General features: G+C 42.1%; 1 protein-coding gene across 4 annotated transcripts in view; it reads right to left on the bottom strand.

The window, feature by feature from the left end:
* Positions 1–16984, bottom strand: part of ARHGEF28 (Rho guanine nucleotide exchange factor 28) — a 278789-nt gene that overhangs the window by 161017 nt on the left and 100788 nt on the right. For 3 of the 4 annotated variants that reach the window (XM_019929841.2, XM_019929844.2, XM_073802206.1), the window contains 2 exons: positions 6214–6397; positions 2700–2880 (listed from right to left, as the gene is read on the bottom strand). In XM_019929841.2, the coding sequence (XP_019785400.2) occupies positions 2700–2880; positions 6214–6397 (365 nt within the window). Of the gene's footprint in view, positions 1–2699; positions 2881–6213; positions 6398–16984 lie in introns of those variants that run through there. The other variant, XM_073802207.1, reaches the window with a different exon arrangement.

Here is a 16984-nt window from a genome sequence, read left to right as displayed (position 1 = left end):
TCTGTAGAGAGAAGATGCCTTTAGAGCCCTCTGTATTTTCCTTTCAAATAGATTCCCCACAGCCAGTGAAAATGCGAAGAGACAGAATTATGTGTTGATGTGTCAAAAACTGCCCAAGACTGCATCAGCACATGTTCCAAAACAAATACATGGGTAAACTGAGGCAAGCAACCCTACAGCTGACCCAGAGCCCCGAATCCACCCCCGCCGGGCATGTTATTAAGCTCAGCATATCAAGTGCCTTGCTCATGACTATTTCAGGACATCCTGAGGCCAGAGCAAAGAGAACATGAAAATATACATAACTGACCAAATCACAAAGAGGCAGGGAACAAGCAGTACCCCGTCACCCACCCTCTGTGGCTATTAACCGCTCCCAGCCTTACTCCCAGGACACAGTACTCTCTCTTTTAGGGCCCGCCATGGAATTAACGGATGGACCGAAGCAGGTATATGTCTGGAGAGGTACTAAGGAGACGGTAGCACGAGTACCTGGGGTTAAAAGAGGGCTAACCACGCAGGCTCAAGGCCAAAGACAACCACTTACTAGCTTACAGGTTTATTATAAGCGGATATAACTCGGGAACAGCCAGATGGAAGAGATGCATGGGGCGAGGGATGGGGAAAGGGCACGGAGCTTCCATGCCCCTCCTAGCAGGCTCGTCACCCAGTACCTCCACAAGTTCACCAACCTAGAAAGTTCTCCAAATCCAGTCCTTTGGGGTTTTTATGGAGGCTTGCGTTATTACGTAGGCATGACAGATTAAATCTCTGTCCACTGGTGATTAAACTCCATCTCCAGGCCCTTTCCCCTCCCTAGAGGTGGGACTGAAATTTACCAGGCAATTGGCTCCACAGGTAACTAGCCCCCATTCTTAGGTGTTTTCCAAAAGTTGCCTCATTAACATAACAAAAAAACACCTTTATCAGCTCCACACTTAGGAAATCCTAAGGGTCTGGGGGCTGTGACCCAAGAACCATGGACGGAGACCAGATATATTTCTTATTGTAAGTTACAATATCACAGTGTCTTAAAGAACCTCAGCCCTATTCCCTTCTCAGTCTCCCTACGCACTACCCAGCCAAAAGCTTAGGACAGGAAGAACGAAAAAGGGGTGCTGGTACCTGGAACACAAGGCCTTCCCACTGCAATGGATTCTTCTTTTATCAAGTGTTTTCCATAAAATTAAAATCTCTGATAAACTGGAAAGTAATCTGCATTTGGTCTTTGTTATTGTAAAGTCCACTACAATCAATTATTAAAGCATCTAGATTTACTCATCCTACATCTCCCCCAATGTCATCAGTAATAATTATCTCAAGTTACAAGAAATCATGAATCCGACCGAAGAAGCTGGAAGTTCTTATAATGCAACGAATGTTCAGAATTTTTGCTTTACATGGAGCATGCTCTAGCCTTTGCAGGAGCTCTGTGGTCTTGCTGTAGTCTGAGTGTCCCCTCTAAGGACACACGTGTTGCTGAGCTCTGCCCCTCTGAAACTGCAGGGAGAGGCACTCACCCCGCGTAAGGCTGCTGGGCCAGGCCCAGCCTCTGCCCCACTGAAATAGCCACCCCTGGGGGCCTGGGTGAGAAGCCACAGGGATGGCTGAGAACTTCTGTTTCTTTAAACAGAAAGGACCCTTAAGCAAAATGAGGAAATACTGTATGGCAGAAAATTATCCACTAAACTCCCTAAACCCAACAGAGGTAGTTCACACTCTGAAGAGCATGTTTATTTTAACTATTTAATAAAACCCTATATGGAGTAACCAATAATCTTGGCTATATAATGTTTCTGGTTAAACCTTCAATTTAGTTATATAAAGCAAACATTTTACAAAAGCCAGAACTGATAAGTACCAATATCAGTTTTCTGATAACAGTAAACTGACTGCTTACTTTGTAAAGCCTATATAGTCATGAAACTGGTGCTCATTAATGGACGTGCTTGAGAAGCCTGCGGGGGCAGAGGGTTTGCCGGGGGGTGTCACACGATCTGGTGAGTGAATCCATTATACCCCTGAGCACTCTCGACTAAATTGCCTGAAGCCCTTTTGCTCAAAAGAACATTCTACTTGATAATAATTAAAATATATGAATATGCTTTACAGTCTTCCAGATTCAACAAAAAAATAAAAATAGTGAAGATGAAACATTTTAAACCCTGAGATGGGCATGCTCTGATAACAGTCAAAGCTGATGTCTGGGCCACGGTGGGAGGGGGGAAAATCTCTTTGAAAAAGAACTGGTCTCAAGTGACCAGTCCCCATTCAAGAAGAATCTGTACACTGAAACAAAGGCTTAACTATATCTAAGCCTTAAGAAATCCCAGAAGAAGATATTATTGATTTAAAATAACCCTAAAGGTACCTGCTTTAGATAAGAATTATAATACAGTCAATAAGCTAATAGAAAATACCCAATATCAGAATATTAAACATCAGTGACACTGGTTCATGAAAAGTAAAGGAAACAATATTACACAAATTACTATTTTCTACCTGCCGCCAAAATATCATATAATAATCTTCCTTCTACTGGTGTAACAGTTTCTAATTCCATGTCCCTCAAAGTCCCATTAGAAAAAAAGAAAGTGCTACCCCCCACCAAAATAGTGTTCCCAAAACAACGAGTTTGCTGTCTGCACTCTCAAAGAGCGTGAGTTATTATGTCTTATACCACAATAAAGGGCACAAACCTTGAGGAGAAAGGCTCTATCCCAAAAGTATTTCCTAAAGAGCTTAATATCCGCCTCCAACAAATGCTCGGCTGTGTGATTAAGCGTCAGGGTCAGTGTTTCTGATGAGTGAATATACCGCAGGGAGGCATCTTCGCTGAGCTGCACTCGGGAGAAACCTGGAGAACGTCTGCCCTGGAAGCTGAAACATCACAAATCAAAACCCACGGTCCCAATACCCTTCATTGTCCCTGATATTACAAACCCAACTGGCAAAACAAGCCATAAAAGCTACCTACTGAAGATAGGTACATAAGATCATGTAAATAGATCCTAATAAAGTCATCTTTGTTTTTCCACCTAGAGAAGACGTCAAATGAAAAGCTGTTCACATATATTATATACTATAAAGATTTACATAATTAATGCAACAGTACTGACTCTTAAACATAGCATTTTACCTCATTCTCCCTTTAACCTGAAAAGATGCCTCTGGCCTTAATGGCTACCACATGTAGTACCACAAATTAGCTGGCAGCAGACAGTTTATTAGGCGATTACAGTGGAAAACAGATATGATCTCCAGAGAGCATGCTGAGGTTTGGATGTTACAAACAAGCGAGATATTCACAACACACTGGTCTACTGCTGTAAATCATTTCCTCATGCAAATTAAAACCTGCATAAATTTGATCGTGTTGCATTCTTGAATTCATTCATAAACAAAGGAACAATATTCCCAAACTAAATTCCTGAATATTGGCTTATTTTCCATTCTGTTGTGGTTAAGAACAACTGCACGTTTATTAGCTCTATGTAGGCTTCATGGTTAACGTCATAATATTCTGGATGGCCTATAGGTCATGTAGTAGCAATGGTAAAGAGGCCTCGGGAGGGAGACGCTAGTGCTCCCAGGTTACAGCCTGCCTCAGCATGTTGTCACAGCCCCCAGACGCTCCCAGATTCTTCAGTTCACAGAACTAGCTCTATGTCTCTTTTCTCTTCTTCCATTACCTCATTTTGTTAATCAGCATTTGTATATTTGCAAAATTATAGTATAGCTCCCACCACAAAAATGCTACCTGTGTCACATGGAGTGACAAAAGAGATCCATTAAGAGCACCTGTACTCTAAGATTTGCGGCATCTCCCCAAACTCTTGACACAATTATTTGCAAGGACTTCAGAATCTTCTAGAAAACAACACCCCATGCCAACTACAAGCCACTGAAGTGAATGACTCAGGCTGAGCAATAAGATTTTTGTAATTAATTTAGAAAATGGAAGCTCCATCACATAATCAAAATTTAGCTTACAGTCTACTTCTGATCCCATCCATGAATGGATTTATTAGATGTGTAAACATTTTTTATTTTCATTTTATTGGAGTATAGTTGATTTACAATGTTGTGTTAGATTCAGGTGTACAGCAAAGTGATTCAGTTATACATATACATATACTCATTCTTTTTTAGATTTTTTTCTCTTAAAGGTTATCAAAGAATACTGAATAGAGTTCCCTGTGCTACACAGTAGGTCCTTGTTGGTAATCTATCTTATATACAGTAGTGTGTGTATGTTCATCCCAAGCTCCTGATTTATCCCTCCCTCCAATGTTTCCCCTTTGGTAACCGTAAGTTTCTTTTCCATATCTGTAAGTCTGTTTCTGCTTTGTAAATATGTTCATTTGTATCATTTCTTAAATTAGATTCTACATATGAGTGATATCACATGATGCTTGTCTTTCTCTGTTTGACTTACTTCACTTAGTATGATAATCTCTAGGTCCATCCATGTGGCTGCAAATGGTATTATTTCATTCTTTTTTATGGCTGAGTAATATTCCATTGTATATATATACCACATCTTCTTTATCCATTCCTCTGCTGATGGACATTTAGGTTACTTCTATGTCTTGGCTATTGTAAATAGTGATGCTATGAACATTCAGGTGTGTGTATCTTTTCGGATTATGGTTTTCTCTGGATATATGCCAGCAGTGGGATTGCTGGATTACGCAGTAACTCTGTTTTTAGTTTTTTAAGGAACCTCCATACTGTTCTCCCTAGTGGCTGCACCAACTTACATTCCCACCAACAGTGTAGGACGGTTCCCTTTTCTCCACACCCTCTCCAGCATTTATTGTTTGTGGACTTTTTGGCCATTCTGACTGGTAAGAGATGATACCTCATCGTAGTTTTGATTTGCATTTCTCTGGTAATTAGTGATGTTGAGCTTTTTGGACATCTGTGTGTCTTCTTTGGAGAAATGTCTATTTAGATCTTCTGCCCATTTTTTGATTAGGTTGTTTGGGGTTTTTTTGACATAGAGGATGTGTAAACTTTAAAAACACATGTCATCTTCTGGTCTTGGACACAACAGAAAGATACAAAGCTACCAAAGATGAAGTGAGGCTCCGGGTCCTCAATGTAACCCTGAACTATCCACAATGACAGAGTCAGAGGAAGTGGTCCTGCCTTGCCCTTTTTAGCTAAAGAAAGTGGGGTCACGGTAGAGCAAAGATAAAGGCAATTCCATTGGGATGGGCTCTTTCCTTAGTTGGCGGTCACTTGACCAAGTAAGAACAAAAATAAACAGAAAGCTGTGACTTCAACATGCACTTAGGTAGCATATGACCGTAAATTAATTACATTGAGTTCCATGGGACAAATGAAACATACCAGTCCATTAAGACACACCATGTAATAACACTGGTAATATTTAATATTTATGTAGTAATTTATCATTTTCATTGTAGTTTCCCACTTATTTTTTACCACATGTTAAGTCAAGGAAACCACTGTATAGGATATAATGACCAATCTGAACCACTCTAAGTAACAAACATTAAAAATGTTGGTATCATCCTCAACATAGAGAACTTTACAGTTGACAAATTATTTCATTTCCATTATCTCTAGATCCTAATAACCAGCCCATTGGCTACATAGTATCTTGGGGTTTGTTTGTTATTCATTGATTCAACAAAAACTTATATTCTTTCAATGAATGTATATGCTGAACACAGTGGGTAAAACAAATAGTTTCAGTCCTCAAATGATTTAGGATGGAGACATATATGAAATAAATGATGACTATATATATAAAATTATAAATTATGATTTATATTATAAATGAATCATAATTTTAATCACTATTAATACTGTAAATTAATCATAATTGTAAAAGACCATAACATAGAAGGCCTCTCTGATGAAGTGACATTTAAGCAAAAACCTGAAAGATAAGTAGGGGTTAGGCTAGTGTTTCCCAATTTTTCTTCTTCTTACAGCCAGCCCCCCAACCATGGAGCCTTTTAAGACATTTTTCCTGACTCCCTCTCCCCCACGAAATGTGAATACCAAATATATGTGTATATCTGTTTATGTACGATATGTGTATCTGTACTTTATACATGGGAACTAACGGTAAAATATAAACCAATGTTAGCTCGTGGTTTGGTTAATTTTTCCATAATGCTTGGAAGACTTCAAAGAAACAGACTGAGAGAGAATCTATCAGGTATCCAAACTCACTTTGTGATGTCTTCAAACAGCTTGGAGCATCCACCATGTAAAGCTAAGTCTAATGGCGTGGCACCCTCCTCGTTGGGTAAAGCCAAGGCCTGGACTCCTCCAGGGAGACACAGGAGGAACTGGGAAAGCTTAGCAAGGCCCCATCTCACAGCCAGATGCAGGAGAGACTCTCTATGTAGAGAAACTGAAAAGAGAAACATGTAATATTAGTTCTTTCATTTAAAAAGTTTGTCTTATATATTTTATCAAAGAGATTGTCAAAGTAAGAATAGTAAGAGTAAACATGTCAGAGCTGGAAGGAACCATCAGAAGCATCTAATCCAGAAACTTCACTTTACAGATGTGGAGAGGTCAAGTGATTTGTGCAAGGTCAGGGAGGTGCTGGAGCCAGCTTCACTCATCACTGGTACAATGTTGTTCTGTGCACTATGGTGCACGTTCACATCACCTCTCACTCACATTCAGTGAGGTCATCCATGGAAAACAAGTGCTAGGAGCACACCATCCTTTGGAAACAGACATCGTCAATTTCCAAGGTGTCCTCTAAGGAGATGCTGTTACCCTAGCAGGACAGGCTACTAGAGGCCAAGGATGTCAAGGAGCCTTCATTTCTACTTTTTGTCCTCAGAGGTGCTCCTCTCCAATCAGCAGCTGGGGCAGAAATGGACTCTGAGTCCATGGTCTCTCTCAAACTTTGTGGAGGTACTCCTACCCGTTTATTAGGGCTTTGGGATTATTTCAGGGTTGCCAAAGCCACACACACCAGTGCTCTGCTTCAAAAATTCAGCCTGTGCCTCTTCACATCCCCCTTGATAAAGGGGTTCCTGCTTGGTTTGTGTCTGGGTTTTGCTGTTGGTGTTTGCCGCTGTGTCTTATGGTTGTTTCTGGACTGTATCTTCTTACAGGCTGAGGGCATCCTGGAAGTTTTTTATTCCTAACACCTAGCATGGTATATGGCAAACTGAAGTCACTCTGTATTTATTGAGTTGAATGGCAACTGACTACTAAAATCTCAATTATTTGTGTATGTTTAAATCGTCTAATTTGTATAGAGTTTGTCCTCCTGTATTTCTCCTACAAGGACTCAGTGCCTGGAACACAGCTGGCCCATGATCAACATTACATTGGAAACATGTAAAAGAATACATTTGCTTACATTTGAAAAAGCTAGGCCCATGAACTCCATCGACATCAAGACACACCTTAAAACAAACCTAGTCTCAACAACTGAACATGAAAATCCTAACACTCAAGATCTGTCAGAATAAGTACTCAGTAAGAATCTGAGTTATACATACCCTCCAGTTAAGTAATGTTATTGACTGTTTGTAATCCGAAAGAGACCACAGGATGCTGCACCACACTGGAGTAGAAGGCCCAAACAGGGTAGGACCTCATCTTTTATCCTAGCACAGTGCCTGGCATGTGTATGTGCTCTATAAATATTTGCTTGTTGAATGAATAAATGACCAATGGCTCTTTCCCTGATGACCACCCATGACAGTTAGCTTTTTTTTTTTTTTGGCGGTACGCGGGCCTCTCACTGCTGTGGCCTCTCCCGTTGCGGAGCACAGGCTCCGGAAGCGCAGGCTCAGCGGCCATGGCTCACGGGCCCAGCCACTCCGCGGCACGTGGGATCCTCCCGGACCCGGGCACGAACCCGTGTGCCCCGCATCGGCAGGCGGACTCTCAACCACTGTGCCACCAGGGAAGCCCGACAGTTAGCTTTTAATACATGGCTACAGCTGCTACTTGGAGTGTCTATCATTCTTAGTTCGACCTCTGATACCTCCCGAGAAAAATCTGTGAACACAAAGTACATACTCCCACACAGCTTGGACATTGAAGACAAAAACTACCTTCTTCGCCACCCAGCTTACCGTCTACACTAATATGATTTTGCTATTCCGTCGTCTTCATTAGCATAACTTCACCAGTCCAGGAGACTCCTGCCTAGGCAAAGATTGACTATTCGTCAGAGGAACTTCCTTCAAGGCCCATCAACTCTTTAGCAGGAAGCATTGACAGTTTAAGCTGCAAAACCAATCTTTAACTACTATATCATGATCCTTATTAAACCTAATCAAAATCCCTTCCCTGACACCCCCTTGCCATCACTCCTCCCCTGCATCCAAAGACCCTCATTAAACCAAACTTCGAGTTCTCAACAAATCTCAACCTTGCCTTCCCCCTTCAAGATCCTGCTAAGGCTCAGGGCTTCCCTGGTGGCGCAGTGGTTGAGAGTCTGCCTGTCGATGCAGGGGACACGGGTTCGTGCCCCGGTCCGGGAAGATCCCACATGCCGCGGAGCGGCTGGGCCCGTGAGCCATGGCCACTGAGCCTGCGCGTCCGGAGCCTGTGCTCCGCAACGGGAGAGGCCACAACAGTGAGAGGCCCGCGTACCGCAAAAAAAAAAAAAAAAAAGATTCTGCTAAGGCTCAATGGAGGCAGAGTTCTCCCTTATCAAGGCCGGCAATAAACTCAGCTTTGTCTTACCAGCAGGTTGTGATGATGATGTGTGTGGAGCCAGGATCCAACAAAACTCTAGTCTGAAACAATCAGAAGGAAGTGCTCCGCAGCACACGGATGCAAAAGAAAACTGCTTGGCTTACATTTTTAGTTGGTTTATACTATTTCTATATCTAGATCAATGAGCTTAAAGCATCATATTTCAAATATGTAAATGCCACAGACTTCACTGTGTATTTGCTCCATCATCCATCTGTGTGACACAGCACAGACTCCCCTCAGTAAAATGACATCTGAAATGCCAAAACATCTGAAAACAGACAAAGCAGTGCACCCCACCAGACATGTTTAATATACTTGCTATCTTCTAAAGGCTATTAAAGAACTTATCTTTAATTATTTTATCCTTTAAGTCTTTGATCTTTAAACTCACTTAATTAGAAAGTAAGGTTTTTACTCTTAACAGATTCCCAGCAAGGCATGTTTGGTAACATTTACACTCTTTTTCCCCCTTAAGTAATAATCGTGAAGAGACTTGTTAGGATCACGTAACAACATACACACACACACACACACACACACACACACACACACACACACACACGAGTACACTGCCCAATGTACCAGTCAGCATGAGGCATGAGGTTGTAACCAGTCACATGAGGATGGAATTTCTAAGTCACGGATCTCAGTCTGAACCTAGGGAGAAATGCCCATGGTTATACGAGATACAATTTTTTTCCAAGAAAAATACGACCAAAAGGGAACATCTAAACCAGCGGTCCCCAACCTTTTTGTCACCAGGGACCAGTTTCGTGGAAGACAATTTTTCCACAGACGGGGTAGGGGGAGGATGGTTCAGGGGTAATGCGAGTGATGGGAAGCAATGGGGAGCGGCAGATGAAGCTTTGCTCGCTCGCCCACCGCTCACCTCCTGCTGTGCGGCCCGGTTCCTAAACCTTTTGGGTTCCCTTTTAAAATCATACCACTGATAAAGGCAGTATGGTGTCAACCGTTTAAATGGTACTCCCTATAGTGCCTGGAGCAAGACCCTAAATACCCTCCAACCTGGGCTGTAGTTCACTGTACCCAACCTGATTCCTGCACCAGCAGAGCTTCCCAGGCCTGTTTGCTAGCCCAGCTCTCTGTTCTCTCCTTTCTGGCTCCATCCTCATATCCTGTTCAATGGGAGAGGACAGCAAACATGTGGGGCTGAGTGCGCACTGCTGCCCCTCTCCGTCCCTCCAAATCCAGGGAAGAGAAGATCTTCTGATGTTTGAAGAAACAAAAGGCTGCCCAAAATGTGTTAAGAAAGAGTTTTATCACTCAGTATAGAAGTTCAGAGCCTAGAATCAGGCAAACAGCTTGAAATAGGAAACATCACGACATATATAAATAATTCTGCTTGCTATAGAGTTTCAGATTCTTAACAGGAGTCAGGAAAACAAGCTGTGGAAAGGGGTTCTACAATTTGGTAGACATGGGGGTGTTTAATTAAAATGAACGGGTTTTTTTTTACCAAATAAATTTGTCTCTTCCTGTTTATTTGGTACCAGGAGTTATTTGAACTAATGTAACTAAAGCAGAATTACTAATAATTGCTCTAATGGAAACCATTAAAAGGTGTGACCTGTACCATCCTGGCAGCAAGATCACCCAGACACAAAAAGGAACAGCAGGCTGTGACGTTCAATCAACACACCCATCACGGCATAAAGTGGGGCTCATCTGCCCCCGTGACAGGGAGGGAGGCTCAAAGCCCACGCCTCTCACTCTGCCACACCTCAGTTTCTCTGCCTGGAAAATGAGGCTGTCACGTCAAAGACCCAAGGTCCTAGGAATACTCATCCTTGCCTTGACTCTTTGGGGATCAAAGATCTGTGACATACAGCACAGATCGAGAGCCCTTCTGGAGCACCTGAGGCGCAAGAGTAGGGGTGGCCAGTTTGGTTGTTACTGAAGGAGCTGATTTTATGTACTGTTCAGTCCAAACTTGGGACCATTATCACACCTACACAAGGTCTGACTGTGCCTTTAAGGTAGCAGGAAATTCAGGATGGAAGATTGAAAAATAAATTATCAGGGCCTCAGGAACTCACATGCACTGCTAGAGGAAATGTAAATTGACACACCCACTTTGGAAAACATTGTGGTATAATCTAATAAATTTGAAGAAACGGATGTCTTATGGCTGAGCAATTCCACTCCTACATACAAGCCCCAGTGAGGACAATGCTTTGTATGCACCTGGAAGCATGCATAAAAATGTAAGATGGTCAAAAATAGAAGTGATCTTAATCACTTGATTAATCACTTAATCAACAATAGAATAAGTTGCAGTATAATCATACACAAGTATTCTAACAATAAAAACGAATTACAGACCAATATAGAAGAAACCAAGAAATATAATGTCGAGGGGGAAAAGTCACAAAAGAATACACAGAATATGTTTTAATTAATATGAAGTTTTTAAAAAGTGAAAACAAGCCATATTATATACGAATACATGGGTAGTAAAACTATAAGGAAAAACCAGGTGACGGTTACTCTAAAAGTCAGCATAATAACTCCAAGGGGAAAGAGTTGAATGTGGCTGGGAAAGAATGAGGGGTGTTGGTACTTCTGGGGTCCAATGATGTCTGTATGTTTCTCTCTCTCTTCCCATTCACCCCCACATAGTTGTGTTCAAGACCCTCCTCAGAACAATTAAAATTATAGGGAAGGGCCCAAGCATCAGTCTTTTTTTTTAATATGTATTGATTTACTTATTTATTTATTTATTTTTGGCTGCTTTGGGCCTTAGTTGCAGCACACAGGATCTTTCGTTGTGGTGCACGGGCTTCTCTCTAGTTGTGGCATGCAGGCTCCAGAGCACGTGGGCTCTGCAGTTGCGGCACATGGGCCCTCTGGTTGTGGCGTGTGGGCTCAGTAGCCCTGTGGCATGTGGGATCTTAGTTTCCCGACCAGGGATCGAACCCGCATCCCCTGCATTGGAAGGCAGATTCTTAACCACTGGACCTCCAGGGAAGTCCGCCCCCCCACAAGCATCCATCTTTTCTAAAGATTCCAAAGTGATTCTAAGTAAAAGCCAGGGTTGAGATCTGCTACTTTAAACATCTGGTTAACAAAATCCATATCTATGCCTCCTTTTTGTACCACTGTATTCCCAATCATCTCTTAAGATTTTATTAGCTAACAAATTTCACCAACGAATAAGACCAAAAAAACTTTGTGATTTTTACAAGTTATTTTTAATCTACATCACTTGCTGCCAAGCCAAGATATGGTCTTAAACATTTAGCAAAATACTAAAACTGATGGGGACAATAATCTAGATGCAAATGTTATTTTTAAACGAGTTAATTCAGAAGTCCTTCTACTTCGTAGGGTTTACTAATGTTTCATAACTCCTGAGTAGAGCCACTTAAATGTATTCAACCCTGTAAGCTTATGAACAAAATATATTTTTAATGCATTTTTTTAATGAATTAAAAAAATAAATCCTATCAATTAAAATAAGTTCTCCTCTGGTTTCCGAAGCCACATATATATTCCTAGAGGTGTTGATTTGTGCATCTAAGTCACTGAGCAGACAAACATTGAGTCAAACTACTACCATATGCCAGGCCCCTTGGACACAAAGGGGGAAGCACATGGCCAGCCCACTTTAGTTTGCAATAAAATAAGTATCTTGCCCATGAAATCCTGTCTGGTAAACTACAGCTCTAGGCTTACACAAAGAGTGTGAACAGAAATAAACTATCTGACCTACAAGGAAACTGCTCTACAGGTTAATCAACCTACATCACGCATAATGATTTGAAAGTTTACAGATGTTTATAAAATACAAAAATGATGAGCAGAAAGAGAATGAAAAAAATATTAGCAAAAATTTACATGGAGAGTGGAAGAGAGTACTTGGCATGAGCATCACACACAATCTCTGATATTTTTCAGGACTCTTAATGAGAATGGGAGGAGAAGTTGTATATTACGGCATCTTCCCTTTGGGTAGCTCTGAACGGGGCTTTGGTGTGTGTATAAACAAATCAGCCTTCCATACGGAAGATCGGAGGTTGGTGAGTCTAGGATAGTAACTGCAAATATAAACACACTCATAGGAAAGATATGGAAACAGGACGTCCCATGGAGCACGATAGCAACGTGGCAGGCATGGTGGGATCATATAGCCAAAAGACAGAAGAGGACTGAAAAAGCATAATGGCAGGTTTTAGCTTCCCGAAGTGTCTGCTCTGCGTCAGACACATTTGAGACACTCAGATTACAGCAACTCCTGACTGAAAATCTGGGAAAACACAACCACACAATCATTCCAGAAAATTCACATTCTGATATACACTACTGGAATGCACTTCATGGATTCTGTACCTCATATAGGTTGGTTATACTTACCTTGTGGAACTAGTACTAAATCAGCTGAAACACTAAAAAGTCCGTATCAGAATTCAAAGACGGTAATACAATTTCTGGCTTTCACAATCTGGGGACATTTCCAGAATGACTTATACAACGTGGACAACAACACAAGATATTAAGAAGCCAGACACAACACTGTGTAGTGCAATGGGAGCAGATTAAATAGCTGAAAGATCTGGAGTTGAACACTTACAGGGACGTAGCTTTGGAAAGACCACTGAATTCTCAAGTTTTAAGTTGCTTGATCTGTAAAAGGAAAGGAGGGACTTCCCTGATGGTGCAGTGGTTAAGAATCCACCTGCCAATGCAGGGGACACGGGTTTGAGCCGTGGTCCAGGAAGACCCCACGTGCCGCAGAGCAACTAAGCCAGTGCGCCACAACTACTGAGCCTGCGCTCTAGAGCCCATGAGCCACAACTCCTGAGCCCACGTGTCACAACTGCTGAAGCCAGCGCACCTAGAGGCCGTGCTCTGCAACAAGAAAATCCACTGCAATGAGAAGACCACGCACCGCAACAAAGGTTAGCCCTTGCTCGCCACAACTAGAGAAAGCCCACATGCAGCAACGGAGACCCAACGCAGACAAAAATAAATAAATAGATAGATAGATAAATAAATAAATTGAAAAAAAGGAAAGGAGTATCTGCTCAGCCTAGTATCCAAGATTGTCAGCAGGCTATAACGAAAATAACATATGGGACAGGGGTCTCAAGAACTAAGACAGGCTGTATGGCGGGACTTAGCCAGTCATACATATTTGTCTGATTTTTTTAATACAAAAATATAATAAAGAGTCACTACATATATCTATGTATATTTGCAAGCAGTTTTCCTCTGGTTATAATTTAAAATCATAATTTAAGGGAACTAGTTATGTGATTAAGAGGCACTATAATTGCATCAATGAAAGACACCAGGGTTTCCCTGGTGGCGCAGTGGTTAAGAATCCGCCTGCCAATACAGGGGACACGGGTTCGAGCCCTGATCCGGGAAGATCCCACATGCCGCGGAGCAACTAAGCCCGTGCACCACAACTACTGAGCCTGCGCTCTAGAGCCCGCGAGCCACAACTACTGAGCCCGCGAGCCACAACTACTGAAGCCCGTGCGCGTAGAGCCCGTGCTCTGCAACAAGAGAAGCCACCGCAATGAGAAGCCCGCGCACCACAACAAAGAGTAGCCCCTGCTCACCGCAACTAGAGAAAGCCCACGCGCAGCAACGGAGACCCAACGCAGCCAAAAATAAATAGATTTATTAAAAAAAAAAATGAAAGACACCAGACGTGTCATAAGACAAATGTGCTACAGCCCCATGGCTTGGGCAGCAGGCGGTCATTAGGTGCCATAAGCAGCAATTACGTCATACCAGCTTTTCCAGCCTGTGCAATAGAATTTTCTCATTTGTTAATATTTCTTCAAGGCTCTGATTTACATCTACCATTCATTCATTCAGTAGATATTTGTTGACAGCATACTATGCATTGGGCACTCTTCTGCTCTCCCCTCACACCACAGGTGAGCCTGTGGAATTCCCAGGCACCCTTCCAAGTGACCCTCCAGGAACGCTGTTCTGTTTGGGTGGCAAATGAAAATACACTGCAGTCTAATTTTATTGTTGACAAGAAGAAAAAGCATAGACTCATCATATCTTGGAAATGGCCTTTTGAAGTTTGCATTGGGATTCTGAATTCAAGCACAATCAGGAAACAGCCAAGCCCAGATTGAGAAATACTAAACTTTGCGGGTATGAGGTACAACTTTAGTGGGAGATCTTATCCCCTCCTTCAGCACAGGGACACACTCAGGAAGGGATATTCTGGTGAGAGAAGGAGAAGATAAATGGGATAAACCAAACAGGAAGTCAATAGATAAGACGAAGCCTACCTGGGATAAGAGTGAGGGTGGAAGGTTGGGAAAAGTTAATTAGAAGTCCAGATGGGGCTTCCCTGGTGGTGCAGTGGTTGAGAGTCTGCCTGCCAATGCAGGGGGCACGGGTTCGTGCCCTGGTCCGGGAAGATCCCACATGCCGCGGAGCAGCTGGGCCCGTGAGCCATGGCCACTGAGCCTGCGCGTCCTGAGCCTGTGCTCCGCAACAGGAGAGGCCACAGCAGTGAGAGGCCCGCGTACCGCAAAAAAAAAAAAAAAATAGGATAGCGGTAAACTTGGGGATTCTGAGGCTAGGCAGGATGAAGTTATGAGTCTCAACTGCCCCATTTACTGCCCGCCCCCTTTGCCAGGCCTCTCCCACCCATTTTCAACCATCAGCCTTTTAACCTCCAAGCATTTGGTAGTTTTGAAACCAGTATTTTATTTAATTTTTAAATAAAGTAGTACAAGGACAGCTGCCAGCATTCAAATCCTATTGAAGAAATCTACGAAAACAGCAAAATGTTAAACTTTTTTACTCAAGTATTAAGAGAATCCTCGGCTACAGTCATTTTCAAATTCAATTTTAGTCTCCTGTGTGCAAACCAAAACTGCCCTGTACATTTGAAGGGTTCCCAGAGGAGAACAGCCAGGGATGGAACACTGCCACCCAGAGGTAAATTTCAAAACCTTCCACTTGCTTGAATCTGTTGGGAAGCACATTAGGGATGGGTGTTTGAAAATAAAAGCTTCCATTTACATTTTTTTTTTCCTTGAAAATTTTGAGAGAGGGAGAAAATAACCTGAAATAACCTGAAAATAACCTGAATATAACCCTATCCTCTATTTCTCAGTTGTGAGAGTGGACATGTAATTCTCTACTCCAGTCTCAGGGCCACTGGTGCCCTGTAGAAGGCTTAATTTTTAAGGAAAAGTTTAAGCTGCTTTTTCTTCTTTAAAATACAGTGCCTTAAACAGAGAAGGTGCTTAATAAGAGTTGACTGACTTAACTGCAGGATAAGTCCAAATGATTTGACACGGGGAAAAAAGTCCTTTTCCTTAAGAGGCCAATTCTGTGTTAAACTCTTTACTGCCAGAAAAACCTATTCCTTAAAAACGAAAAGCTAAAAAAAGAAACAGGAGATAGAGAAACCAGTTTTAGGTTAAGGATTTTAAAACTTCACAAATGATGCACATTTGTGTGCATGTGTGTGGCTAAGTATTATGAAACAATTTTACCCATTTACCATAGGACCTGTCTTAAAGAACATTCTCTCCACCACTAGCAGTAATCCAGTGGGTTACCTTAGCAACTGAAGGAATATAATACCAGCTTTAAATGTCAGAAAAGGAAGTGTGGAGATGTCTGTCCCACCAGATACTATCAGAAGTGCCAGAAAGCTAGAAAGTAATACTGAGTGTATACACAACTGCTTGAAAAATGTCAAGATTTCCAAGAAAAACATATATCCCAGACTTAGTCAATACCCATAATGCATTAATTTTAAAACTCCTCCAAAATTGTTTTAAAAACCTAGGAACTTGTATTTTGTAATAAATCTGTCCTTTATGGGTTTCCTACCCACTGGTAGGACATCAGCTGATGTTATCTCAAACTTTCGGTCCAGGACAAAGCTTTGGGGCAGAAAGACAAAGCTGACATTTCACATAGTCTGTGGGACAGCAAGCAAGTCTTCTAATCCAATGTACCATTCCCTGGCTAACAAGACATGGCACACAGGTGGGGACCAGCCAACAGGGCCTTGCTCTATTTCCTTTCGATTTCTAGAGCTGGCAGACTATATTCAAGGATAAAAACAACAGCCAAGCTCCATTTCAAGTGTTAAACAAACCCTGCCTCTTCCTGGTTACAGATCTCTTTCCTCTATTCAAGGAAAGATAAACAGATATTTCCCTCTGTCAAACGTTGCGGGCCCACACATTGCCTTCTCTCACTGCCTAGAAAGAAGGTGATGATTCCCGGTATGTGGCTTGAA

The sequence above is a fragment of the Tursiops truncatus genome, chromosome 3 (genome assembly GCF_011762595.2).
Source record: "Tursiops truncatus isolate mTurTru1 chromosome 3, mTurTru1.mat.Y, whole genome shotgun sequence".
In the NCBI taxonomy this organism is placed as follows: domain Eukaryota; kingdom Metazoa; phylum Chordata; class Mammalia; order Artiodactyla; family Delphinidae; genus Tursiops; species Tursiops truncatus.
This window is presented reverse-complemented; position numbering and strand designations above follow the sequence as displayed.